The sequence below is a fragment of the Marmota monax genome, unplaced genomic scaffold, assembly GCF_021218885.2.
Source record: "Marmota monax isolate L192 unplaced genomic scaffold, Marmota_monax_Labrador192_F-V1.1 WCK01_AAM20220418_F8-fsc00061, whole genome shotgun sequence".
NCBI classification, from domain to species: Eukaryota; Metazoa; Chordata; class Mammalia; order Rodentia; family Sciuridae; genus Marmota; species Marmota monax.
Genome location: NW_026695230.1, coordinates 17,925,495 through 17,952,929, shown reverse-complemented (window position 1 = coordinate 17,952,929; position 27,435 = coordinate 17,925,495). Strand labels below are relative to the sequence as shown.

General features: G+C 44.9%; 2 protein-coding genes across 19 annotated transcripts in view; one reads left to right on the top strand and one right to left on the bottom strand.

Moving 5' to 3' along the window:
* Ppfibp2 (PPFIA binding protein 2) overlaps window positions 1-24,121 on the top strand; it is a 157,805-nt gene extending 133,684 nt beyond the window's left edge. For 3 of the 16 annotated variants that reach the window (XM_058576923.1, XM_058576925.1, XM_058576924.1), the window contains 9 exons: window positions 4,800-4,950; window positions 5,214-5,325; window positions 5,542-5,630; window positions 5,928-6,050; window positions 7,590-7,715; window positions 8,445-8,633; window positions 9,796-9,981; window positions 12,157-12,222; window positions 23,938-24,118. In XM_058576923.1, coding sequence (XP_058432906.1) covers window positions 4,800-4,950; window positions 5,214-5,325; window positions 5,542-5,630; window positions 5,928-6,050; window positions 7,590-7,715; window positions 8,445-8,633; window positions 9,796-9,981; window positions 12,157-12,222; window positions 23,938-24,081 — 1,186 coding nt within the window. In that variant the 3' untranslated portion in view covers window positions 24,082-24,118. Of the gene's footprint in view, window positions 1-4,799; window positions 4,951-5,213; window positions 5,326-5,541; window positions 5,631-5,927; window positions 6,051-7,589; window positions 7,716-8,444; window positions 8,634-9,795; window positions 10,508-12,156; window positions 12,223-13,377; window positions 21,158-23,937 lie in introns of those variants that run through there. The other 13 variants (XM_058576917.1, XM_058576918.1, XM_058576916.1 and 10 more) reach the window with 9 other exon arrangements.
* LOC124088510 (NADH-cytochrome b5 reductase 2) lies at window positions 1,036-24,098 on the bottom strand. 3 transcript variants are annotated; one of them, XM_046438189.2, is made up of 9 exons: window positions 23,966-24,098; window positions 23,321-23,464; window positions 23,061-23,133; window positions 20,671-20,777; window positions 20,229-20,358; window positions 19,691-19,774; window positions 18,927-19,012; window positions 17,452-17,551; window positions 16,138-16,589 (listed from the first exon to the last, which is right to left on the bottom strand). In XM_046438189.2, the coding sequence occupies exons 2-9, from the start codon at window positions 23,396-23,398 to the stop codon at window positions 16,417-16,419; spliced, it is 831 nt and encodes a 276-aa protein (XP_046294145.1). In that variant the 5' UTR covers window positions 23,399-23,464; window positions 23,966-24,098; the 3' UTR covers window positions 16,138-16,416. The 3 variants fall into 3 exon arrangements, 2 of the variants coding, with proteins under 2 accessions (XP_046294145.1, XP_058432912.1); XR_009226127.1 differs by lacking the exons at window positions 23,061-23,133; window positions 23,321-23,464; window positions 23,966-24,098 and adding an exon at window positions 1,036-6,106 and having other exon boundaries at window positions 16,366-16,589; window positions 20,671-20,973; XM_058576929.1 differs by lacking the exons at window positions 23,061-23,133; window positions 23,321-23,464; window positions 23,966-24,098 and having other exon boundaries at window positions 20,671-20,973.
* Window positions 24,122-27,435: the final 3,314 nt, after the last annotated feature.

Below are 27,435 nucleotides of genomic sequence, written 5' to 3'. Positions count from 1 at the left end.
GAGCTGCTTTGTTAGAATGTCTTTGTGCTTTGTTAATCATAAACAATGGTTGATAAAGGGAATGGGAGTGAAGAGTCCTGATGAGATTGCTGTTTATCTTAACAGTGCTTATGGTAACAAAGATGAATTTGCTGGGAGAAAAGAAAGGCCTTTATTACCCTGAAGCAGAAATTTGATAGAATTATATGCTAATGTCCTCTAGTATTTATAGATATCAAGGCAAAATCTTTAAAAAATGTGTCAATAATATTATTGGAGGAAAAGTACTTTATTAATAATAGCTTCCAGCCCAAATTCTTCTTTTTCTGATAACAAATTATTTTTTAAATAGGTAGTTGATAATAACATTTTGTTGGAGCACTCTCTGATTACACATGAACAAATTTTATTTCTTTTCCCCCAAAGTACAGTTTTATGGATTTTTACATCCAGATAGCACTGCTGGGAATGGGGAGCCTGTCACCCATACATCCTAGTCAGTTTAAAAGTTTCAAATTTTTCTTTGTTCAAATTTCTCTTTTACAGACCTCCAAAAAAATTTATAATTTTATTGTTAATTTTGTTTGCATTTTAAATCTTCTTTTGTGAACTATCTGTATTTTTCCAATTTTATTTAGTCATTTTTATTTTGTTTACTTTATTTGCACTAAACATGCATACATGATTTTTAAAAATTTAGCATAAGAGGTTTTTTGTTGTTTTCCTGCCCTAGGAAAAAGACATTAAAGTGTAATGATTAATGCTAACAGATTCTAGAGCCATAGACTGGATCCCATCTTTATGGAGGGGTTCTCTGAGCTGATCTACTGAGGGTATTGCCCTTCAAGACTCGCGGGTTTATGAAGAGTCTCCCTCCAATCACATCACTGCCCTACTGATGGTCCCATTTGTGTGTGTGTGTGTGTGTGTGTGTGTGTCTTTTCCCCACACTTGTGGTCAGAGTCATATTTCATGATTATAAGGAAGCTACCAGGGCATCTACTTTATGGGCCCATTCCAGGGTCCAGAGAAAATCAATCAATGTGTTGACAGGGCTAAGTGTTTTGAAAGTTTTACATATATAAGGTATTTTATTTTATTTATTTTTTCATTACATTACTTATTGCACATATAGAGCACTATTTTTCGTATCTCTTTATATACAGTATGTTCATGCCAACTTATGCCATTATACATGTACCCTTTTTTTGCATTACAATTCTTAATACACATATGTACCACCATTTTTCATATCTTTATTTGTATATAAGTATGTTGGCCCCAAATTCAAATCTTCATACATGTATTTTGTATAAGGATGACCATCACATTCCACCATCCATATATAAGGTATTTTAAACACAGTGTTTAGACCGATGAGTCCTTTTATTCCAGTTTTCCCTTTGTCTATAGTTTTCCTTTTATCAGATGATGATGGACTAGACTTAGGGATCTTTGAGAGCTAACTGGTTTAGGGGAAATTGAGTTTGGGGATCCAGTTCAGGTTGAGTAGGATTTGTGGATATAACCTGCCATCACTCCATAGTTTGTTCAGTTGGGTTTAGTTAACTAGCTATCCTAGCATAAAAAAGCGTCAGTGCTCACTCCTACTTCCCATTTTGCTTGTTGCCCAGAACTAAAGATGCAAATTAGAAGTAATGTTCCAAAACAAATGTGTCCTCTAGCATTCCATACCAGAAGTACGGGATAGTGGAAACAAAACCGTATTTTAGATGTAACAAAGCCAGAAGTTAGTCTGTGGAAATTCTTTCCAGTCATCAGATCTGCAAAATCTTAAGCAGGAGATTTGGTTCTCTTGAGTGCTTAGTCAAAACAGAAATTCTCTCCTGTCAGGAATGTACTTGCTAATGAAGTGTGTGCACTTATGAATGTGCCATGCCCTTTCCCCTATCATGGAGGTGGCGTATTTGATAATCTCAGTATATCATTTTAACAACAATTTGGAAAGATATTTTGGAATGTGTCAATAAAATAAGTTGTTTGGCTGTGTATGAGAAGTACCTTCTCTGTCATTTCTAAATGATTTCCTTAGCATGTTCAGCCATATTCCTGGCAGAGGGGATGGGGGGATCTGGCTTTGACAGAAGCTGAGGAGTTCTGGGTCTGATACTGTAGGAACAACACAAGGCGGGGTAGGGAGGGTATACACAACAATAAATGAGAAGACTACGGAAATGAGGACCAGAACTCTAGTTTGGTTGAAACATCTGAAGGACAGAAGTTTTCAAATTATGATCTCAAAAATTCTTATTTCCTCCTTCAAAACTGAAATGCCTCTCTAATATATACAATTTCTGTTTTTTCCCCACAATTTCCAGAAATGAGAAGATGAGTGAAATAAAACCCTAATAACGTGAAATAAAAGTGATAAAATGAGCATTGGAACAGAGAAATTGTTCTCATATTAAGAAACAAATTATAAATGACAACAAAAAATGTTAGACCATATCAAAAGCAGTAAGTGCAAGAAATAAATTTCAAATAGAAATTGTAAATAAGTTTTCAGGTATTATTTATATAAAGTGAATCATATGAACACATTGTAAAAAGACTGAAATTTCTTGCCGATTTTACATTTTATGCTAACATCAGCAAAGATAAAATAAAACTTAAGCTACTGTCAAAAGAGCATGGACAACACATCAATTAATGAATATTGACAATTTGAAGAATATTTAAGATTAACCATGACAATAGAAAACTTGAATGCTAGAGGTCATGTTCTAAAATGAATGTGTCCTCTAGCATTCCATACCAAAATTATGGGATAGTGGAAACAAAACCATATTTTAGATGTAACAAAGTCAGAAGCTAGTCTGTGGAAATTCTTCCCAGTCATCAGATCTGCAAAATCTTAAGCAGGAGATTTGGTTCTCTTGAGTGCTTAGTCAAAATAGAAATTCTCTCCTGTCAGGAATGTACTTGCTAATGAAGTATACGCACTTATGAATCTTTAACATTCATATGTGAGAGATACTTGATAGAAGTTTTCCTAAATTTAATCAGTGATTCTAAAAATGTGCATGACAATACCAATTACAATTACAAATTGTGAAGCTGAAACTTTTTAAAACTCTCATAATTATAAAAGAAAATATTGACAGTCATCCTAGAAGAAAGACTGACTCAACCTCCATCCTACTCCATCATCTCCAGGGTTCTAGAATGGTGTTTTCTTGTCATTCTGGCCCTTTAAGAAATCCTTTCCCTTTAAGAACAGCTCAGCCAGGTATTCAAAAAATGTATTCCTGTATGTTAGGGGTGGGGGTCAGCTCTCTGTATTAAGTGGTTTTGCATCTGTACATTAAGCCAACTGAGTACTGAAGATGTGGTTAGATCTACAATGGTTTGCACTGAACATGCACACACTTTTTTCTTGCCATCATTTTCTAACAATGCAGTATAACAACTATTTGCATGGCATTTACATTATATTAGGTAATGTAAATAATCTAGATATGACTTAAGTTTATGGAGGATATGTGTAGGTTGTATGTAAATACTACTCCATCTTATGTAAGGGACTTGACTCCCTCAGAATTTGCTATCTGCAGGGGGTCCTAGAACCAATTTCCTGTGGATACCAACAGACAACTGTACTTTCCTAGAAAGAAATCTTTGTGAATATTTAGTCTTTTATATTCCATAAATCCCCATTTATGTTTAAAAATGAACATAAAGTTACTTTGTCCACTGCCTGCCACAAAGTTTCTTTTGGGATTTTGAATGTTCCATTATATTCACACTTTAAATGAAAAATTGATGTCTCTAAGAATGGTTGGTTTTAATGTCTACTCATCCTGTCGGAACATGATCTAACTCTTCATTTATTCATGTCTTTTTTTTTATGTTGCATAGTTGAGTGTTATGGCTACTATATCACCCCACTCTACCCCCTTGTGATCCCCACCCCATCACAATCACATACACAGGTACACACATTCCTTGTTAAGGCAATGTCTAGGCCGTTTATAATTTTGGTTTGTATGGGGGAGAATTTTTATTGTTTTAACAAATGCTTTAGTAGCTGTGCATGGATACTGTGTAGAAATTGATTGATTTTTGCTTGTAATATACATATTACATATGTATATATGTTTATGTGTGTGTATTTTATTACTAGTCACCTTATTGAGCTCTCTTGAGCTTTCCAGGCAGGCAGCCCTCATCTGAAAAGAACTATTTTCTTTTATGTCTACCTTTCTAGTAGCTATACTTCTTACTTTTATTTATTCTAATAAACATTATAATATTTTGGATGCAATCCTCAGAATACTGTTGTTATTATTAATAAGTACTTATAAAAATATATTGTCTCTTTGTTGATTTTTAATATGAAAGTCCCTAGTATTTTATTACTATTAGCTATTGTTAATTGGAGGGCTGTTGATTTTTTTTTTTTTTTTATGTTAGAGAACCGATTGTCTTTTTCCTTTCTAAGTATTTTCCTTAAAAAGAGTGTTGAATCTTGTGGACAAAATGAGTTAGTTTTAGGTGTTCTTCCTAATAGGGCCATGCTCTGGGATTGTGACATGTTGAGGTATATGTGGACCTATTGACTGCAGTCTCTTAAGGATTATGTCAGCTATCTCGTTCTCTAAGTAGCTGGATTTGAAACTCATTTGTTATGGAGGGGACTTGAATGTACCTCATGTGAGTGTGTTGTTGTGGAATTTCCTTCAGCTATAGCCCATGGTTAGGTTGTTTGTTAAAAGGTAGTTCCTTTTTGATGAGGCTTTATTATACGCAGAACCTCAGACTCTCAACTTACAAAAGTATACTGTTTCCCTGCTTCCCAGTGATGCCAATGCCCCCTTTGCCCAGTGGAGCACAGAGCGTGTATGTTCATGGCTTGAGGACTTCGGCCTGGCTCAGTACGTGATCTTTGCCAGGCAATGGGTGACATCTGGCCACACTTTACTGACAGCTACCCCTCAGGACATGGAAAAGGTAAGAACTGAGCCCAGGAAAAGGAGGCTGTTATTTCTCCCTAGACCAATTCATGGGAAGGTGAAGGCCCCCCACTCCATATACACACAGGAAGATGGGCAGGAAGGCTGGGATTTCCTTAGTAACTGCAGGTTGACATCCCAGGGTCTTGTGCACAGATCCCCTGCCACACTCTTTAGAGTATCTCCACCCTGACACAACATCCTCTGGAGATCAAATTGTCTGCCAAAATTTTACATCTGGTCTTCATCTTGCAATTTCAGGAACTAGGAATTAAGCACCCTCTTCATAGAAAGAAACTTGTTTTAGCAGTGAAAGCCATCAACACCAAGCAGGAAGAGAAGTCTGCGCTGCTGGATCACATTTGGGTGACACGTAAGGACAGGCATATATGTATTAAGTATGTATCTGACTGTTCCTAAGGGTAAAAAGAATTTCCATGTTGAATGTGTGCCTCAAAGATAGCTGTGTCCTTGTGAAAGGCAGATGGATTACTAAATCTTCTGAAAAAAACTGGAACCTCAAAATGATAATTGTTGCTCCTATTCTCAGGAATCCCAACACATCTATTTTTTTTTTCTGTATTTATAGGGTGGCTTGATGATATCGGCTTACCCCAATATAAAGACCAGTTTCATGAGTCCAGAGTTGATGGACGAATGCTGCAATACCTAACTGTGGTGAGGACTTTTCCTTTAAATATTTCAGTTGTATCTGTGAGCATTTGGCTCAGATATGCCCATGATTGTTATTTTAAGCCTGATTCCATCTTATTCTGAAGTCCTTGAAATAGTATTGATTGTTACATAAGATATCCCCAGTAGCAGAGTACAAATCATTGTGATAAGAGAAACTGTTGGTATGTCCATAATGCACCTTCCTGAAATGTGGAAGTCTTGTCTGTTTGGCCAGACCAGGAAGGACCACTGGAGTCTTGTTACTTTGGAAACTGGCTCATCAAAACTTTTCTTTTCCAGAATGATTTACTCTTCTTAAAAGTCACCAGCCAGCTACATCATCTCAGCATCAAATGTGCCATTCATGTGCTGCATGTCAACAAGTTCAACCCCCACTGCCTGCATCGGCGCCCAGCTGATGAGGTGAGGGCAGGATAATAGCTATGCAGGGAGCCCTGAGCCAGGACACTTGAAATATCCTGTGTGAAAAAAATAAGATTTACATAATCACAAAATGCTGCATTTTGGACTGTGGTGCTTGGGATTCTGGCACCCAAAACACCCATGTTGCTTGTACTTTTGTGTTCCATTGTGGCCACTAAACCTCCAAATCTTCCACTCTCCCTTACATTACAAATGTAATGTCTGTGGCAACAAGTTTTTCAAAGTCATCATAATGATTACAAGAGATGATGCAAAGGAAGGGGGAAGAGATACACAAAGTGGAAATTTGAGTGTCAGGCAGAGGACAGGAAAAAACAGAGAAAAAGGGACAAGGAGCCCTACAAAATCGTACATCAAGAATAGTTTTTCCTACTTGTATATATACAAAATTAAACAATGTTCAGGTCCAGATATACAGAATCCATGAGCAGGTCTTAGTAGAGAAGAAACATTACAGATAAACACAGCAACCCAAATGATATATTTGATATTGTTCCATGAACCTCAGGGTTCTTGGTGGGCCCCAAACTGAAGTGTTGTCAGTTACATCCCACCTCCTCTGTTCCTGGAAACTTTGTCTACCTCTGCTTCCTGGGGGATTAATGACTCTTACCTCTGTTCTCCACCTCCTGTTTTCTCGGTATTCAACAAATATACTCTGCTTGCCCAGGCATAGTGTTGGGCATTTTAAAGTATCTTGATGTGTGTTCCCTGTTTTAGTCAGCTTTTCACTGCTGTGATTAAAAGACCTGATGAGAATAATTTTAGAGGAGGAAAAGTTTATTTGGGGGCCCATAGGTTCAGAGGTCTCAATTCCTTGGGGCTTAACGTGAGGTAGGACATCATGACAGAAGAGTGTGGTGGAGGAAAGTGGCTCATATGATGATCAGAAAGTAGAGATAGAGAGACTCCACTAGCCAGATACAAAATATATACCCCAAAGCCATGCCCACAGTGATCCACCTCCTCCAGCCACACATTATCCACCTTCAGTTACCACAAAATTAATCCCTTCAGGGGATTAATTCACTGTTTTAGGTTAAGGCCTTCCTAACCCAACCATTTGTCCTCTAAACCTTCTTGCGTTGTCTCACACATAAGCTTTTGGGGCATACCTCACATCTAAACCATAACATTCCCCTAAACAATTGTCCACAAAAAGATCTTTTTCTTTATAAAACACTTTTCTCATAAGTGAATCTTTAAAATTATGTTGAATAATTGAATGAAAAACTACATGCCTTTATTTATTTTTCCCAAAGTTAGCCGGAAAATTAGGGAGAAACAGGATTCTGCATTCAGATGTCTTAGTGTAGAAGATCATGTAAGATCCAGTAAGAGCTGTTTCTCAGAACTGAGAAGGCTCTCAGGGAGGCAGTCTGGCTGGCCTGGGTTGTTAGGCACAAGGGTCTTCTTTTGGTGAGGCTTCTGGGGCAGATTCATTCACAGGGGATGACCCCACAGAGGACTGTGGTAGGACCAATGAAGTCTAATGTTTCACTCTTCTTCCTCTCACAGAGTAACCTTTCTCCTTCAGAAGTTGTGCAATGGTCCAACCACAGGGTGATGGAATGGTTGCGATCTGTGGACCTGGCAGAGTATGCACCCAACCTTCGAGGGAGTGGTGTCCATGGAGGTCTTATTGTGAGTTGCACTCTGGGCTAGCCCAGTTGCTTTGATGTAGATTTGGGTATTCAGAAACTAATTTTCTGAGGGCCAAACATATATTCTAGTTAAAAAAAAAAGATACTTCATCTGAAACCTTTATAGAATCTGAAGTTTCAAAATATTTGATAATTTGTGGGTAAGAATTAATATACCCCATGGAAACAAGATAACTTCTGGAAGGGCTTCCTCCACTACAGACCGAGAGATCCCAGGTTAGTGGGAATGCATGAGAATCAGACCTACACAAGTCAGCTTTACCTGCTTCTAGAGGAACAGGGGGACTGGGAAATGAAGGGGAGGTCATCAAATGTAATTTCCTGCTTGCCATGATATAATCCTTATCACAACTCAGATCTGTCAAGTGGCAAAGCCAGAGAAGAAATATGGAGATGGTGGTGTGGATGTTTGGAGGTGGTGGTTTGAACATATAAGGTTCAAGACTTGTAAGAGACTGGGAGACATCCTAAAGAGGTCGCTGTTCTCTGTTGGTCTGTGAAAATGAGATGGTCACTTAACAAATATGCTAGTGTCTGCTCAAAGCCAAGCCTTATCTGGGTAGAGAGAGGAAAGTAGGACATAGAACAAGGGTATGAGCTTCAGCCTAATTTTGAAGGCACCCTAAGGCCCTGAAGGCCAGTTTCTCCCTATTACTTACTAGGTATCATCTGTTGCCACTGACTAAATTTGTCTATGATTCTTTCTTAGATCCTGGAATCACGATTCACTGGGGATACCCTGGCCATGCTTCTCAATATCCCACCACAGAAGACGCTCCTCAGGCGCCACCTGACCACCAAATTCAGTGCCCTGATTGGTCCTGAGGCTGAACAGGAAAAGAGAGATAAAATGGCCTCACCAGCTTATACACCACTGACTACCACGGCCAAAGTCCGGGTGAGTTGTTATACTCTTTCTGGGTTACCCCTGGGGACTTCCTTCTGGCTGTCAGGTCATACAGCCACTGGCTCAGTACATGGAGCCAGATCAGTGTATACATTGAGAACCAGGAGCAGCACTCAGCTTCTGCTGCAGGAGTTTGGTCTGTTTGTCTTCATTAGGCCTACTGCCTACCTGTCCTAAGTCCAAGAAAGAGAGCACAGGGTTTTTTACACAGAGGCTATGTTCAGGAAGCATCTATTCTCAGGTAGCTGGGAGCTTGTCCTCTACCCAGTGCTACTGTTACTCATTTTGCACAGCAGATGAGTTCCTGATCTGGATTCCCTTCCATTAGGCCCATCTGTGTGCCACAGTGCAGGGGACTCAGTCAAAGCTACCCTGACAGCATGGGGAGTGCTCCTGTTGCAGCTGGTTCCACTTGTCCTGTTCTGTGATGTGGCCTGCACACAGCTGTCCCATATCCCTAATCTGAAGTCATCCAAGTACCAAGACCAAGCATCTGTGGGCTCCCTAAATCCCACAAAGCCCTTCCTGAGCCACAACATCCCCACCATGTCCTTCCCAGATCACAGGCCCACAGACTCACTCTCTGGAAGCCAGGTTGGCCCCTCCCCAGCAGGCATGATGGTGCCTCACAGCACAGCTCACAGCTTAACCTTCTTTCCTAATGAAGCACAACAGCAAGTATCTGGACTTTCTGAGGGGGGAGTCCAGTGCTGGGCAAAGCTAAAGCAAGAAGGAAGACCAACCCAGGGCATCTGGTGTGGCTCTCAAAGCACTGGTGTCAAAGGCACTGGGTGCTGCTCCCTAGTGTGCTGTCATCAAATGTGTTGAGGCAAGTCCTCCATGCTTGGCCTCAAGTGCAGGCTGGTGTTCAGTAGGAACTGAGTCCATCTGGGAAAATAGGAAAGTTCCTGGGAAAATAGGACAATGGGAACTGTTTTCCCACAGTCTTGGAGGAGCAGTTCTTGTTAGGATTATTTATCTTTTGATCTTTCCTCAGCATAGAAATTGCCTACAGGACCTGTTTGGTTCAGTTTTTTCAAGAAGCACTTTGCCTTAGTTCTTTCCTCCTAGGACTGTTCTTAAATATATTGTCGGTCATATCTGCACATTGGAGTAGTAATCTTTCCATAATCTTGTATTTGCTGTATTTTAGCCAAGGAAACTGGGATTTTCACATTTTGGAAACATAAGAAAAAAGAAGTTTGATGAATCCACAGATTACATTTGCCCAATGGAATCTAATGATGCTATCAGTGATAGTCACCGGGTCTACAGTGGCTGCCGAGGCCTCAACCCCCTTGATGCTCCTGAACTGGATGAGTTGGACCAGGTGGGACAGGTTAGCTGATGCTTGTCACCTGCCCTCTCTGTGCACCTGAAAACACAGTAACACCACATGTGCCATCATAACTGCAACCTCACCCCCTGCTCATGTGCATGACTTGCAGAGAACATTCCAGCAATTATATAGCCCTAGGTCAATCTCTCTTCATACTTTGAAGAGGCAGGCTTTGGGGACTGTTGTCAAAGGTGGACTCAGGATGAAAAACCCTTTAAGATGCTTTTACATTTTTAGTAATTTTAAACAGCCAACTTCAGCACCACCAGATATGCATGAACTTAGACACAGGTCCAGAGACTATGAACAATCCCCAAAGACTCAACTCTCAGGCATTTCCCCTGTGCTGCGGTTAAAAGAAAAGCTCAAGTGCCTTATACCTATGGACCAGAGAATCTTGGCTGAGATCAAAGAGACAAATGGCAGGGACTTCTGCGGTAGTGACAGTGTAATTGTGTTATGTCTTTCTCTACAGAGGTAGTTGCTTCTTTCTGATAATAAAAACAATATTTATGTAGGAAGTAAACAGTGCAACATATTTTTAATCTTGTTGGGGGAAGAAAGGTGAGCATGGCTGGAAATGGAACCCTACTGATTGTAGCTTAAAAGCCTGTGGCACTGAGCCCAATCCAGATACACAGTCAGGATTCCCCAAGGGGGATGGAGCAAAGAGGGACCCCTTTTTCCTCTTTGTATCCTTCAGAGAGGACTGCCTCAGGCCCCACCTCCCTCAGTGAAGCAGAGGGGAAACTTGGGTCTCATGCACATCCTGGCTATAGGTCACGTCTGCTGTGCAGACCCCAAGTTGGTTTCCAGTTCACTAAAGGAGGGTAGGGGTGACAAGTAGGGATGCCTTGCTGGCAACACTCTCTGTTCCTTCACGTGTTCTGCCAGCTTCTCATAACTGTTGTGGGGGATGGTTCGCCTGGGCTGGCAGGGCTGAAGCAGATCTGGCCTCTTGATTTAGAGGCTGACTAGCTGATAATGGGCCCTCCAGATGGGCTCTGTCTGGCCAGAGACAGAGAGAGACATGTGGTGCCAGGCTGAGCTCCTGCTCTTGAGATTCCAGTTCACCCCAGGCCAGTGTTTGGCTTCACTGGGTCCCTTGGGCCTCATCTACAGAAGAATAACAGCAGTGTCATAATCATCTGACAGTGGGGCAGGGCCAGTGACTCCATTGTAGCACTCTGATTCTGTCCCAGATGGAAAGGCTGCTAAGATTTGCTTGTTATACCACCAGCAGCCTCAGACATGGCCTATTCCCTCAAACCACCACCTCCCCTGAGGTCCAGCTAATGAGAAATGTAGATACAAGCTTGTCAGCTGGGAACACTGGTGTTTGATCCTGGCACTCAGGGCAATTAAATGGCACTCGCTCCTCCAGGCTGATCCCTGGCCATTGTGGCTGTACAGCCAGTCAGGCCACCTTTATCCCTTATTTCTTTGTTATCATATCCTGGTGAGAGACTTTGCATGTGCCTGTTTTCAAACCCTGCATGGAACTGTTTTGCCACTAATTCTCTCTGTAGCTGCATGGAAGTCCTCTTTTCCCTTTGTGGGCCTCAGTTGTTCCACCTGTTAAAAAAAGGGTTTCACTTGATATCCTACAAATCTATAAAGAATGCTTCCAAACCTACAATGTCTAAATCACCTTAGGGAAGGAGAAGTCCAGCATTACCCAAGGAAGAGGGGAGGGGAGGGGAGGAAGGCTCCTCAATAGGGAGGAGGCAGCAGCTTCCTGAAGATGTCCATCTACACTGGGGCATCGGTATCTGGCGTCCTGTTGGTACCTGGAAATTGTCATTCTATCCAGCATCCTAAAGGCCTGCTATTCTCCTCCTGGAATTATCTGGAACAGTGAACACGTGCAGCAGAGCTGCTTCTCACAGGCTATACCTGCGCCCTTCTTCTCTGTGCCCTAAATGCTGATGTGACATGTGGCCTCATGAAAGTGTGTGCATGCAGTGTGGGACATTGGACACCTTTCCTCAGCAACAGAAGCAGCACGTACCCCAGCACTTGCCACTTCTCAAGGCTTGGCACACTCCTTGCCCAACCCTCCAGGGAAGCATGCTCTGGAGAAGCCAGGCCTGAGCAGGATGGACATTGCATGCCGTCTCTGCAAGTTACAAGCTGCATCTGTGTGTGCTGACCAGGCTGCTGCCCATTTTACAGATGGCGCCTTCCGAAGGCACTGTGACGCAGATAGGGCTCCTCTCCCAAGACATTCATCGCCTTACGGTAGGACTCAGACCCCCACCCCCCAACCCCAACACAACACAGTAGGGCTGGTGCCTGAAAAGGTCCAGTGAGCTTGGTGGGCTGCTGTTCAAGGATAAGGGAGAGTAAAGGATTGTGCTGGGCCCTGAGGCCACAGCCTAAGCCTGAGTCAGCCCAGAAAGGCAGAAAGCAGCCTAGGGGCCTCCTACATTGATTGATTGCTAGGCCTTGAGTCACTAATGGGCATCTGAAAGCTCACAGACCTTTAGCTATAGCCAGGTAAGACATACTAGGTCTACGGTTCTCTTCCCCACCTCAGAGCTGGTGAAGAAACTTAGATGTTCAGCAGCCCTAAACCATCTGTGTAGTCAGCCCAGAGCCCAGCCCTCACCTCTGGCCTAGTGGACATGGTTCTTTCCTCTCTGGACATGAGACACATGCATTTCCCATCATCATGGACATCACAGGCAAGCTAGCATATACTGCCATATACCCAAGAGAACAAATCAGATCACGTGGAGGCAGGCAGCTCAGTCTCAGGGGAAGAGGAGCAGCTTTGGAGTAAGGCAGATTCATCTGCTTTTTACCTTAGGTGTGTTGTTCCCTATCTGAGCTTTGGCTCAGTTACCTGTATTTCCCATTTTGCAAGGGTTATAGGCAGATAAGAGCTGGCAATAAAATGGCCAGTTACAGAGCACAAATTGTCTTTGAGGCCCCATGCCTTCCAGACCTTTTAGTTTCTTTAGAGCCCATCCCTGGCCTGGTAGCTATAGTGTCTATCAACACTGAGTCCCCTGTCACTGTACTTTGCTTGCTGATCTACTGAGGCATGTTTAGAAGACTCTGTCTAAGGGCAAGGCAGGAGTCTTCTGGATCCAAGCAGGTCTCTTCTCGTTTCTTGGCTCATACATCACAATGGATCTATCCAACCTTGCCCTATCATCTCTAATAGGCCTTTTGTGGCCTTGAAATAGCAAGTTTACCTCTAAGATGAGCAGTTTATTTTTACCTTAATAGTACTGTCTATTCTGACCCAATGTTCAGGGTCCCCGGGATACCAGGAACTTACAGGCATCTGTCAGACCATACCGAATGCCCCCTCTGCTCCCTATGTAGCTGTTGTAGGGAAGCCTTGGCCAAAACTATTAAACTGCCCCTTTGGCTGTGTCGTTTCAGACTCTTTTGAGCCAGGACCAGATGCTGAATGACTCTTGCCTGGCTGCCCCCAACTCTGATGACTGGAGATGACATTCTTCATGGCCGAGAGCCCAGAGAGGCACATGTGGGGCCCTAAGTCTTTGCCTCAATGGGGAGCTGGCACACAGCCATCTGTACTATGCAGATGGAGCTGGTGGGACATCTCAGATGTGGGTGCTGACAAGCAAAGCAGAATGGTGGGACAGGTGTCCAGGAGGTGGCCCTCATGTTCCTAAGTGTTTTAAACTGTGCTGTGTTCTTTACTGAAGCTTTTCTACCTTTTGTACTTTTATACATGGACTACAGACCACTTTGTGGGGAGTGCAATGAGATATCAGTGCATGGACTCAATGGCTCATGCTGTTCCTGGTGACAGCTGGGAGGCTCTTACACCAAAGGGGAAGAACTGTTAGTCATAAATCCTCTGCTGGAAAAAGAAAAAGAAAGTTAGGAAAAAAAGTGTTCTGAATGTTTTATAGTGATTGAGTGGGGTGAAAGCACTATGGGAGCTCTCTCTGGGCTGCTTAACAGGAGCATCTTTTCCATTCACAGAAATCTGGCTGAGGAGGGTATTCAGGGCAAGAGCTGTGGGGATCTTCTGGGCCTCCCACTGTTTGCACAGAGGAGTCCCCAACACACACACACACACACACACACACACACACACTCCCTCATCTCATCCTGACAGAGTGTACCAACCTCTGAGGCCTTTCCCTCATTGTCCTCAAGCGGAATGTCTGCTTAAACAGCTCCCCCCAGTGGAAAGCGTCTGCACACCCTAAATTCATTTCTACTGGAACTCATCATCTTCCCAAACAAGCTGTGCCCTTTCTAATGTGTCCCATTTCAGAGAGCTGCCACTAAGCCCCAGTCAGTGTCCTCTCCCCAACCAGCCCCTTCCTCCCTCCCACCCCCATGCTCTAGTTTCAGCCTCATCTCTCATCTGATTGTTGCAGCTGGTCTTCTTAATTCCTCATCATTCCAGTTGGTCCCCTCCAGACATTTCTCTACCCCATCCCCATGATGACCTCCCAAAACACTGTTTTAATCCTGTCATTGTTCAGAACTCCTCAGTTAAATTACCACAGATGAGCATCCCAGGCCCTTCTCCATTATCAGCCATTCTGAACCCACTGTTGAGTCTTCCCTCCCTCCAGGCCTTTGCTTAATCCTTTCCCTCCATGTGGCATCCATTTTTCTCCCAGTCCCCTTCATGAAGCCAAATGTTGCCTGTCAAGGACGAGCACAGATACTACCTCTATGTCCCTCAGGAAGCTTTTACTCTTATATGGGTAAGCCCAGTCCTGACCTCAGACTGCTTCTTGATCAGGTTCCTGCTGACCAGCATCCTTGATCTCTACACTAAATGCCAGCAGCACCTTTCTTCTAGTTGTGAAATCAAAATGTCTCCATATTTTGTCAAATGTTCCCACAGTAGAGGAGGGACAAAACCCCCCATTTGAGAACCATTGGGCTAGAGAATGAATCAGAGAAGGGAGGTCCAGGAAATAAAAAATCTAATGAGGTCAGCAGGAGCCCAATCAAGAAAGATCTTGCAAACTAGGCCCCTGGAATATGTCATAGAGACAGAGGAGTGGCCAGGGTGGGTAATAGAGTACAAGCAGAGCAGGGTTTAAAGTAGGTAGGTAACAAGCATGGTCAGATCTGCAATTAGAGCAAAACCTGAGGTCAGGATCTTATGGTAAAGTATCCAGCAGAGGTGTCATTCCCTGAGCAGGAGATTCCCAGAAGACATGCTGAATGGGTAGGTAGATGAAGCCTGGCCAGCCCTTCCCTTCAGACCTCCCACAGGCCTTCTGTGAGACCATTCCAGTGTATGGCCCCCTGTGGGCAAGACAGCTGTACTGCAGAGAGTTCCCTAGAGCTGCATTCATCTTCTGTGCTCCTTCTGCCCTTCCTATTGTCCTGCATACACATATACAGTGGGTAACAAATCCAGTGGTACCAAGGTCAATACTGCTTCCATTATGTCAGTTTTTGTGAAAAGAGGAATAACTTGGAATAAAACAGACCCATTTTTAAAGTCAGCTGTGCTACCTACTGGCTGCACACTTAGTGGGAACACTTAATTTCATAACCTGTTTCCTCATCTGCAACTTGGAGAACAAAATCCCCTCAAGATCTCTGGCCTACTCAGATAACAGAGCGGCAACATGTTGTCCTGGTCCTGGACAGCAGATGGCAATAGTAGTCCCTTGTATCACTAGGGGTTAGTGATAGGATTTAAGGCAGAGCTTCTGGAACCTGCATGCAAGTTGAGAAACTTCTGTTATGTATGTAACCATCTCTACCCTTGCCCCATGCCAGGTCAGAGCTTAACACTTGGAGGATTCTCAAAAAATAATCCATTCCATGTCTCCATCTGTTGTGCCCAAAGCAGGGAGTCTGGAAGGAGTTCCCAGAGCCTACTTACTCTGGGATTTATTGCCCTAATGTGTGTGCCTTTAATCCCATTCCCACTTTAAGATGTCCCAGAAGAAAAGGAAGAGTGCATTATGGAGGGTGCCTGAGACTTTGTAGGCCTGACCTTAAAAGCAGCACACTCTAAAGAGAGGTTCAAGAGAGATTATTGGGAGTTACTGTGATCCTACTTGGATTCTGCTGGAATTCTGTTGTGGCACTATTGCAGTTCTGACCCCCTTAGGGGCATATAGAAGTCAACTCTCAAGCAGGGCAGACAAGGCCCAGTGGGTCTCTCACAGAACCATACTTCATGTGTTATCTGCTGACTACTTAAGTTTATTTTACTATGGAGAAAGATAACCATAACAGAGCTCTTTCCAGCCTCCAAGACAGGAGGTCTCAGAAGTCATTTTGTCTCCAGCCTCTTGAACACTTCTTCTTAGGCCCCACATTCAAAAGGGGAATGCCAGTGTGGGGGCCCAAGGGTGCATAGAGATGCACCTTCAAAAACATCCCAGTTTAATATGGAGAAGTTGAACTCACTCTGAAACAGAGGAAAGGGTCCCAGGAAATTTTCTAGGAGTACAGGAGATACTAGTAGGTGAAAATCATATCCTTGGTATAACCCAGCTTCTCCAGGTTGGGATGAGCCGCTGTCTGGATCAAGGCTGGTGGGCCACAAACCAGGATGAGTGTGGTTTTCCCAGGGGGTGGGAGGTGCTGCTTGATCATGTCAGCAGTCACAAAGCCTGAGCTGTACTTCCAGCCTGAAATGAAGCACAGCAGGAAAGAGTCACGGGGTAGCAGGCTAAGCCCCCTCCATGCTAGGCTTCTGCCCTCCCTCCTTTCAGCTAAGCAGACCAGGCTGCTCTATAAAGGCTTAGAAGTCTGTACTGCAGCTCCCTGTAATAAGCCCAAGAAGAGGATAAGGGGACAGAATTTACCCCATATTCCAGGCATGGCTGGGACTCAGAGGCCCCTGCTGATGACTGACTTCTGTGAGCACTGAGGAGGGTGAAGGACTTCTTGATGAGGTGTACTAGAGTATAGTGAGTCAGGATAGTGAGCTGGAGCTGTCAGGGCGTGGTATGGAATAGTGTGGGGTTTGTGGAGTTGGGCAGTGCCATCTGCTGGGAAGTGAGCCATATGACAAGACAGGTACAGATAGGTACAGTGTGTGAGACATGCCACACAGGGTACATTGTGCATGATGGTTCCTGGGGTGCTGGCTGAGGCTTAGCATATGACAACTGCTGTCCAGATGAGATGGATAGGGAGGGCTGCAGTGGCCATGAACAATGACATGACTGGTGAAAAGACCAGTGGCCATATCAGCTGCAGTATGTGTGATGGCTGTGGTGTTGAGAGTAGCCCTGGGGCTCACTGTTCCTTTTGATGTTCAGTACAATTCATGGACTGCTCCTGAGATACTGGACACATGCCTTTTGTCACCATTACAAGCAGGCCATCCAAATCCTATCTCCCTCAACACTTGCATTTCCCATATGGATCCAGAGCCCAAAGCCAAATGCTCAAACTCAGTCCTCATAAACAAAATAAGAGGCCAGTCCTTGAGGTGGATCAAAGCCTGGAGCTGACCCACAGTGAGGGAAGCAACAGGGTTTGTACCAAGGGGAGGCCTGTCCAGGGTGTACCACAGTTTGAACTGGTTTAGGTGAGTCTTGGCAATTTCTTCCAGCTCCTTTCTCATCAAGATATCCTCCTCTGTCTAGAAAAGAAGGAACATTATAAAAGACCCTCCAGGGACAGCCTGTATGTCCTCCCACACACTCCTGCCCAAGCTGCCACCACCCTTGCTTGAGTGTATGCAGTAGACTCCCAGGATAAACGAGGATTCTGCTGCTCCTACAGAGCAAACCCATCCTCTTATGGAGGGAGCTGCTGGGATGGTGACATTTTCCACAATGCAGCAGTAACTGCTGCTAAAAGACTGTGGCTGTACAGGCTGGGTGGCTTCACTTGAAAGTCCCCATCCCACCTCCTATATTCACTTTAGGCACCAGGAATGGCAGAACCAACTAGAACAAGCTCACTATAGGCTCAGGTCTTCTGCAAGAAAGTAGGGACTAAGAAGTCATTCAGGAGACACTACCAAAGAACTACAAAAGAAAACAGACTGGAGCCTCATGTGGGAAAAGAGAGCCAAAGTCACTTGTCACAGGCTCAGAGTACACAGAAGGTATGGATCATAAAACTCTTCAAGACTCTTGTCTCAGTTTTCCACTTCCGAGGTTCCATTTAAGAAAATAATCTAGAAGTCATCAGGCCTAGGTGCAATTATTCCTCATTGTATCATTTAGCATTAATAACTGAAAACTGGAAAAAATGTAGATTTAGTAAATCTAAACTTGACACAGACTATGATGAAAATATTCATAGAATTTTTTGTCTTTCTATTTTTTTGGCCGGGGGGGCGGGGGCGTAGCACATACTAGGAATTAAACCCAGGCATGCTTTTCCACTGAGCCACACTCCTAGCCCTTTAAAATTTTTCTCCTTTTTAATTTTTATTCTGAGTCAGGGTCTCACTAGGTTGCTTAGGCCTGGCTAAATTGCTAAGGCTAGCCTAGAACTTGCAATCCTGCCTCAGCTTCCTGAGTCACTGGGATTCTAGGCATGCACCATTGTGCCCAGCTCATAAAGAGTTTTAAGGGGAACAAAATGCCTATGTGGTAATGCTAAGTGAAAACAATATATACACACATGCCCACCACACACAGAAATATATAGCACATAAAAAGAATAAGTAAAAATATATATGTTTTCTCTATTTTTTTCCAAATTTCCACTGAGAGCATCTATGATTTTGTACTCAGAAAATCAAAAATATGTATCAAGGAAGGAAGAAATAAGTATCAAGGAGATACGGATGCTACAGCATTGGCTGGGATGACAGAAAAGTTAAACAAAAACAAGCAGTAAAAGGAGCCTGGATTCAGCTTCTCCAGCTGCCCACTAAACCCTCCCACAGCCACAGGCACCCAAGCAGCTTGGTCAGTGGGGGAGGAATGAATGCAGAGCCCCAGATCAGCGAACACTCCATTCTCCCTCTGCAAGCTCAGGGCTGACTCGGCAGAACTGACCTGGTTGGCAAAGATGAGGGACATCCTGGTCTTGTCCATGGGGTTCTTGGTGATGTGGCGTATGAGCTGCAGCATGGGCGTAATGCCTGGAACACAGTGGGCAGGCAGAACAGCTTCTCCTGTCCCCTGGCTTGCAGCAGCTTAGCAGTTTCCCTTAGCCCTGATATCTTTTCACTTCTGTCCCCAAACTAAGTGGGGAACAGTCCATCATTTTATTGTCCCTTTTAAATGCAACAGTAATTCAAAAGCCCTTTTTCAGTTTCATATGGCAAAATGGAAAGAGAATTCTGAGCTCTTAAGTATACTCATTTGCAAAACAGAATTAGTTCCTTATTAATACCTTAATTAATAAGTAAATGTGATGCTTTTTAAAGTGCCTATGATGGTACCTGGCACACTGTATGTCTCCATGTTTGTTCTCTTCAGTCAGTTATTCATTCCCAAGGGTTGGGAGAATTGGGCTTGGAATGAGTCTAGAAACTGCTGGAGACCAGGGGCAGTCCAGTCGGCCCCACCTGGCCACATAGCCTCCACATGGCCCAGGATTTCCATGTAAGACTCTCTGTGGCCCTGGACAGCCTCCACATTGGTTCAGAGGAGCAGGGCACACAGGGCCAGGTTCAAGACCTATACTAATTCCACATTCCCACCACCATGGCTATAGAAGGAATCTCTTGTGCCATGCCTTCTCCAATAACTCCAAAGTCAAAGTCAGAATTATCTTAGGGCTCACCTTCTGGATGATACCCCCAGAAACCTCTTACCTGTGCCCCCAGCAATCATTCCCAAGTGACAGACCAGTTTTTTCTCAGGCATGCTCGTTTTGTACTGTCTGATTGCAAGGTTTCCTGGAAACACAGAGAATGCTTCTAATTTCTGCAGCTCTTGTCTGGGAGCCTGCAAAAGACTATTGACTTTCTTTAGGATTCCCAGGAAGCAAGTCCATCTTAGGGACTTGCCAGAGAAGCAGGCCATGATAGCTTCCTCTACCAGCCCCATAAGAGCCTGGGCCTCCTCAGGGAACCTCTGGGCCTTCTCTTCTGAGGCAAAAGGCAAGCTGAAGCTAATATGGAACCTCACAAAGCACTCTCACCCAGTGTAGCAAATGCAAGAGAACAAATCAGCCTGGATTCCACCCATCATCCATTTTCAGTATTATGTCTCAGGCTCTGAGTTGGAGATACAGTGAAGACACACCGAATGAAGATTAGGACCTTGTGAGGTGGGTATATGGATGACAATAAAACCAGTGCAGGAATCTCCTTTCTCCCAGCTGGAGATTCAGTGTGACTACCCCAGTACCTTGCCCTTGGTAAAATAGGCGCCCCGTTGGTCCTCGAAAAAGGATAGTGTCCCCAATTTTCATTTTCTCCAAATACTGAGTCATCTTCCCCCCTTCAGGATAATGAGGGTGTACATTTTTGAAGTAGATCTGAAAAACAAGGCAAACTGATTTTCACATGCTCAGATCTATGGCCCTAGCTGCACACAACTAGAAAATGCATCTGCTACAGAAAGCCACACAGGGAAAATGACCCACTCCCACAATTGCTATGGGCAATACCTAAAGACTGCACTCAGTTTACTATAGCTCCACTGTTAAATGACACTGCTGGAAAGTCCTGCTTGGGGCATGAGCAACCTCACAGAAAAAGTACTGCCCTCTACCCTGACACCCACAGTAAACAGCTGCACATGGTGTTTTTTTTTTTTTTTTATCTTTATAATCATTTATATCATTTACCTTTATAATTAAGTCCACAAAGCCTTTGTCATCATCACTTGAGACAGGTGTGTATGCCCTGATCACGAAATCATTATCAATTCTGGCCATGAGATGGACATAGTTACCTACAGAAGAGGCACCAAATATTAGCCTGAGCATGGCCAGCCTAAGGAGCTCCTGGGAATCCCAGAAAGGACTATACTTCAGTGAAGGAGCAAATGCTGCAGCAAGATGTAAAGAGGGGGATTTAGTCTCTTCATCTGTAAAATGGGGATGATGAGCTTCGGGTTGTGGCTTAGTGCTAAAACACTTGCCTAGCATGTGCAAGGCTCTGGGTTGGAACCCATTAACACCCCCACCCACCACACACACATACACAAGTGGGGGTGATGATATACCTGTTCAGATGTGATCATAATTTAAGTAATTTGTAAAGGAAGAGAAGCTAACTGAAATTGGAGGGTGAATTTTGCTTCCAAATAAAAATGTTATCTTTATAAACTCATTTCTTCCTGAACTGGATGTACCACTGGGGTCTGTGAATAAGTCACAGCTACCCCATCTGTATCCTAGTGCCTGGCACAGAACAGGCCTGGGATTCATAGACACTGCAGGGCCCCAGTATCTGGACACCTATGGACCAAATAAAGCAACACCACTGTGTCTTTCTGACCTGTGGCTCCACTGAGGGACAGCAATAAAATTCTGAACCATGAAATTCTGCCCCTCCAGAGTGGAATTCATCACACTCGTATGACACTGAGACTAAGCCCAGTATCAGATGATATGCTGGGCTGCTCAGACTTCTGTTGAGTCTAAACTGGAGACTCCAGTGACCATGGCAATTAGTGCTGAGGGTAAGAGTTGCTACCAAGAGGCACTAACACTAGAGGCAAGAAAATAATATATGTCAGTTTCTGAGGAAGTAGAAACTGGTTTTCCCAGGAAATTAGAGACTTTAATGGAGACTTAAGAGTAGAGATAGAGGCTCTGTCTCAGGGTAGGGAAAAGACGGTAGGGAGGAGGAAAGGTGGTGGAGTGGAACAGTCAAGAAGCCAGTCCTTGAAATTGTTTCTGGAGCATAAACCAGAGTCTTTGAGGAGGCCCTGAGGTCTGAGGTGTAAGCACACTTGATGACTGACTGTGGTATAGCCGGGTACCAGGGATACTCAGGCACACAGGCCTGGAGCAGCCTCCTTCTGAGAGCTCACTTGATACTGGGAACCTGGAAAGGCTGTTCAGATGCAGCTAACCTGGGCTTGGTCTAGCAGCATCCCCAGACAACTTGTGGCTGACCCACTGGTCCCTTGGGCCCTATCTCTAACTAGCTTAATTTCAGCTAAGTTGAGAAGCATCAGCAATATCCTGTGTCCTCATATCAAATTCTCCCAGAACTCACTAAAATTACCCTGATCCCACTAACTGCACAGCTTCCACCAGGACCAAGAAAATTTTATTTCTCCAAAGTTTTTCATTCTTTTACTCTTTCTACAAACAGGACTGGTGACAGGCCAGTCAGAGGGCTGGAAGGCAGCAGGACATTGCACTGTCATGCACAGAGAAGGAATTAGGGAGCATCAAGGAGGGTGATGGGCCAATCTAGCTGCCTATGTATAATTTTATTCCCTATAGAATTGAGGTTAAGGTTTTCTCTTGTTCATATGAGAAGAGTAGGCTGAGGATTAGGATATCTAACAGGAAGCAAGCTGCACAAGTAGTTTATACAAAGTTTCTCTGGATCCCTAGGCCCTGAAGTTTTCCACCTTACAGACTGACTCAGCTGTCTAGAGGTGTTACAGATTGAAAACAGGGTAACTTGGAACTCTAAGACTGCTAGGACTGATATCACAACAGTTCCTGCTTGTGTAGATCTGGGGACCCTATAGAAAATCCACAGTGAGGGGAAGGCACCTGCCTACCTCCACATTCTGAGCATTCTCCTAACTGCAGAGGAACATCAATTCCTCCTTTCCCTCCTATGTACACAATGCTTTGCAGTTTCTGAATTTTCATATCTGTCAATCACCTTACCCTCACTATAATGTAAATGAAGCAGGTAGGCAGGGCCTGGGAAATCCCAATTCATAGACTGAAGATCAGAAAGGTTGAGAAACTTGGTTAACGAGCCCATCAAAGAACCTTCCAAGGAGCCTTCAATGAGATCTTAGATCTTCTGACTCTAGCATCATCTCTTTTCAATGCTTATTAAGATACCACTTTTAGTCAGCCCAAATGGAATAATGAAGAATGATCCCAAGCCCATTTTCTTCTCCCTGAGCCCATATGGTTCAGGAAGAGTATCAGGGAAACCTCGTACCTCAGGAGGTTGGAAACATGTGCTTCTGATAGGAACAGAGTACCTAGCCCTCAAAGGCTGAGCCCTGGAGATGACACGAAACCCCACTCACCTACAGGAAGCCCTAAGACATGCTCTGGAGAGGGCAATCCAAAGCGGAACCGGCGGGTGTTGTGGTTGATTTTCTAGTAAAAGAAAACAGAGGCAGGCTCTATCAGCTCTAGAACTCTTGCTGGGAAGCTCAAATTCCTGGGAAAATAGCTCCACTGGCCCATGATATGAGTCCACCCCACTTTCCCATCCAATATTCCCCACCACTTCTGTCTCCTGTCTTTCACCCAACCAAGGGGAGGGGTTGGGCTGATCCACTACCTCTTTCTCAATCAAAGGCAATGGGTACTTGGCATCAGGGTCCTGTAAGGTGATAGGATCTCTTTTCCTGGAGTTCATGTTCTTCAGGGCAAACACAAGCACTGTAACCCCAACGACCGCAAGGGCCAGCAGCAGGGAAGGGTCCTGGCAGACACAATGTGAACAGTACATCTCAGGTCTTACCATCCCTAAGCAGCACAGTGCTCAGACACAGCAATCTCCCAACCACAGCGTCCTCCCCACAGGAGGAAGCAGGCTACACTAACAAAAAGCAGGTTGAGCTTCTGTGTACCAGAAGGTAGGGAGGGGGTCAGCTGCAGATACTGGTGGGAAAATGCTACTATCTCCAGGCCCCTCCTGCCCATCTGCCTCATCCTGGCTACAGCCAAGGGTGCAAACTTTGGGAGTCCTCCTCCACGTGGGGTGGTTATGACATTACCTGTAACATGCAATACGGAATGAAAGCCCAAGCCCCCAGGACAGAACCAGAGAGAGGGGTGGCTGCCTCCCAAGGTGGTTACAGCTGAGGGCAGGGCACTCCCCTTTTGGTCTGGGGAGGGTGTAGGAGTGAAGTAGCTCTAACCAGGGGATGTTCCACGACTTTGGGCACACTCCAGGACAGGCAAAGGAGGCCTGGGCACTCACCTGCTAGAGGCTTGGAGGGCCTTCCCGCAACCGCCCTCAACTCTGCCACCGCGCCCGGCACGCAAGGCCAGCCTGTTCATTTCTCCACCCAAGCCTGGCCCGACCGGATTCGGTAAAGGTCGTTCGGCTTCTCCCACCCGATGCCCCGCCCGCACCCCGCCTTCTGGGAATCCGCCGCCCGCCCTGCCCAGCGCTCCCGCCCGCCCTGCCCAGCGCTCCCGCCCGCCCTGCCCAGCGCTCCCGCCCTGCGCGGTGCTGCCTGCGGCCTACGCGGCCTCTGTCCCGCCTCCCGCCCCCGCTTGGGTCTGTCCGACGTCAGGGCCTGTGGCTCTCTGCGCCTCCCGCCTCTTCCCGCCCTGCTGTTCCGCGGAACCCACCCGGAATGAGACGCCCAACATGTTAACGAACTGGGGCTCCCCGCGGAGCTCCGCCTGGCGGACTAGAGCGGGACTGAGGCCGGCAGCGGACAGCGGCAGGCAGGGGACCGCCAGCGGCCCGGCCTTGGCGGCGGCTGACTGTCCCCCCAGGGGCCCAGTCGAGGATTCTTTCTCGCGCGATGCTGGCTCTGGCCCAGCCCTGCCCCCAGGGCCACGCGGAAAACCGAGACTTCTGGGCTTGCAGGCCCGGAACCGGGGGCGTCCTTGTTCCTAGATTCCTAATTTGATCCTGATCCCCTCTGCCCCCCCCCCCCCCGCCCCTTGCATACTGAAAGCAGCCATGACTGAGAACTCAGTCCCTCTAGCTTATTTAAGTTGTGGCTTGGCTGGAGAAAGGGACATCTGAATGACTAAAGGAAGGGATGCTGCAAAGGGAATGGGAGTTGGGGGCCAAAAAGCAATAAATACATACATTCATTCAACACGTCTTGTGTGCTTCTCTTTTGAGCCTTGTCTTGAGCTGTGTGTTTGCAGAGTATGGTGGAATCAAAAGCTATCATTGAATTGAAGACATTTACTCAAAGTGTTCTCTCATTTCGCTGGCCAGTCCGTCTGTCCATCCATACATCCCTTGAAGAGAGATGGCAACAATCGGCCCTGATGGGATGGAAGCCAGGATGCGAGACACTGATGGTTGTAGTTATGGGGGTTCTTCACAGTGCCTTTCAGAACCTTGGTCTTCCACCCCAGCCCACCCTGTGCTAGTGGCAAAGGTAAATCCCTGCCTCCTGGGCCTGAGAGAGAGAAGCCAAGAACAAGTCCCCACCTGTTTTAGTTTGCTAGGACTGATGCCAGATACTGGGATCTTTTGGACTGGTAAGGATGGAAACAAAATCTGGTCACATGTGAACATACAGGCATGACTTTTCCTGGAGCTTTCATTTAGGAAAAGAAACAGCTCTGACAAAATGTCAGACTGGGTCTCTAAACAAAAGAAGGAAGCTTAGTTTGTTGGTTACTTGCTGGGGTGGGAATGTGAATTAGCTTTAGGTGTACTCAAGAGTTTCGGCCTGGGCTAAAGATAATTTAGTACAGTTGCTGAACACACTAAAGCATTCCCACTTTAGGTAGCAGTTAGACATAAGCAGTAGGCAGGAGTTTAAGAAAATACTTGGTATAGAACTAAATGATTAACCAACAGCCCTGCTTCAGTGACACCTCAAGCTCTGAAAAGACAGCTATTTCAGGACCCTTGTCTGATCTCAGTCTTATAAACTATTCCTCTTACAACTGAAGAAAGAGATAAATTCAGGAGAGGATGAAGATAAGTTTCCTCAGAAGGGCCTAATTGCTGAGGCATCTTATGCAAGACCCTACACAAACACAGACCAGAGATTTCCATACTCCGGAAAACAGGATAATTAAGACCAGAGCCCACAGCCCATAAATTCTGTTAAAAGAGTTCCATTTAGGACCTGTAAGCCAGACCAAGATGACCCAGAGTTGCCGTTAGGTTGTTAACTAATGTAGTCTGTCAATCCAGAGCCGAAAGTGATACTTGGGTGGGTGTTCTAAGGATCTCCCTCCTATTCCAAAAAAGGCTGGGACAGAAAGAAGTGAGTTGTCACTGTCCTCTCTGAGAGAAACCACTCTCTCCCTTGAGGGTGCTTCCCCCTTCTTTCTCTTCTAATAAACTTTGCTATACTTTTACTAAAAGTCTCATGTCTTGCTTGAAATCTTCTCATGAAGAACTAAAAACATAATGCAATCTCCAGTAAGATCTCAGATGTGATTACATCTCTGTTTTCACCTTTCTTCAAGTATGCGAAGCCAACACTGGTTGAGGGTGGTGTATACTGTGTCTCCTGGTGTTTACTGTCAGGCCATGAGCTTGCCCAGCACCAATAGTGCATTTGCCCTTTGTCCCTGTGGTGGTCCCTATCTCAGAGCTATTGTAACAAGGTACTGCAGATTGTGTGGTTTACCCAACAGAAATTTACTGTCTCATAGTTCTAAAAACTAGAAATCCAAAATTGAGATGTGGCTTCTAACCAGCCCACTACTGACTACTGTGGGCGCCCAGGCCTAGTCCAGATCTGCCCACACAAGCCTGTATGGGACCCAGGCTACAGTAGGCCTGGGTACACTCCTTTACTTGCAGGGCAGACACCTGCCAGAGCTCAGCCTCCAGCATAGGACCGCCCCTTCTCATCAGCAGACTACCACAGGAGCCCAGACCCAGCCCAGATCCACCCACACAGACTCTGTAGGACCCAGGTCCAGGGTAGGTCCGAGTTTGCCCCCTCCGCCCCCACCTGGGAGCCTAAGCCTAACCCACTTCCGTCTTGGAACACTGCAGTCATCACCATAGCCTTCCCCACGCAGTCCCTAACTTTTTGACAGTAGATAGGGCATAGAAGCAGCTGCATCTCAGAGCAGACATCCCAAACAGAGTGTGAGGCCCACCCTTTCAGCCCCATCTCTATAAGACATTGCTTCCATCTTGGGCACCTTAACTATTATTTCGAATCACCTCCGCTATTGCCACCACCATATTTAGATGCAGTAGTATACATTGAGGGACACCAGTAGGACTTGGAAGCCCAACATCAAGGTGAGGTACAGACAATCTGCACAAGAATATAGGGAAGAAACTGTAATAGCTCAGATCCACGCTGCAAGAAAGGAAGACACATAGACAACATGAAAAAACAAGGAAGGAAAGTGTCCCAAACAAACTATATATTATATATTACTATAATAAACAAAATCCATGAACAGAGAAATTGGTGAAATGTCAGAGAAGGAGTTCAGAAAGTTCATAAGTAAAATGGTCTGTGAATTAAAGAATGACCTAAATGAGCAAAAATCGTTCACTCCAACAAAGAGATAAGAGAGCAAATCCAGGTAGCAAAAGATTACTTCAAGAAAGAGATAGAGACTTTGGGGGGCAAAAAAAGTCAGAAAGCCCTAAAATGAAGGGTACAGTAAGCCAAATAAAAAAACTCAACTGGAAGCATAACCAACAGACTAGATCACTTGGAAGAAAGAACATCAGATAATGAAGACAAAATACACAATCTGGAAAATAAA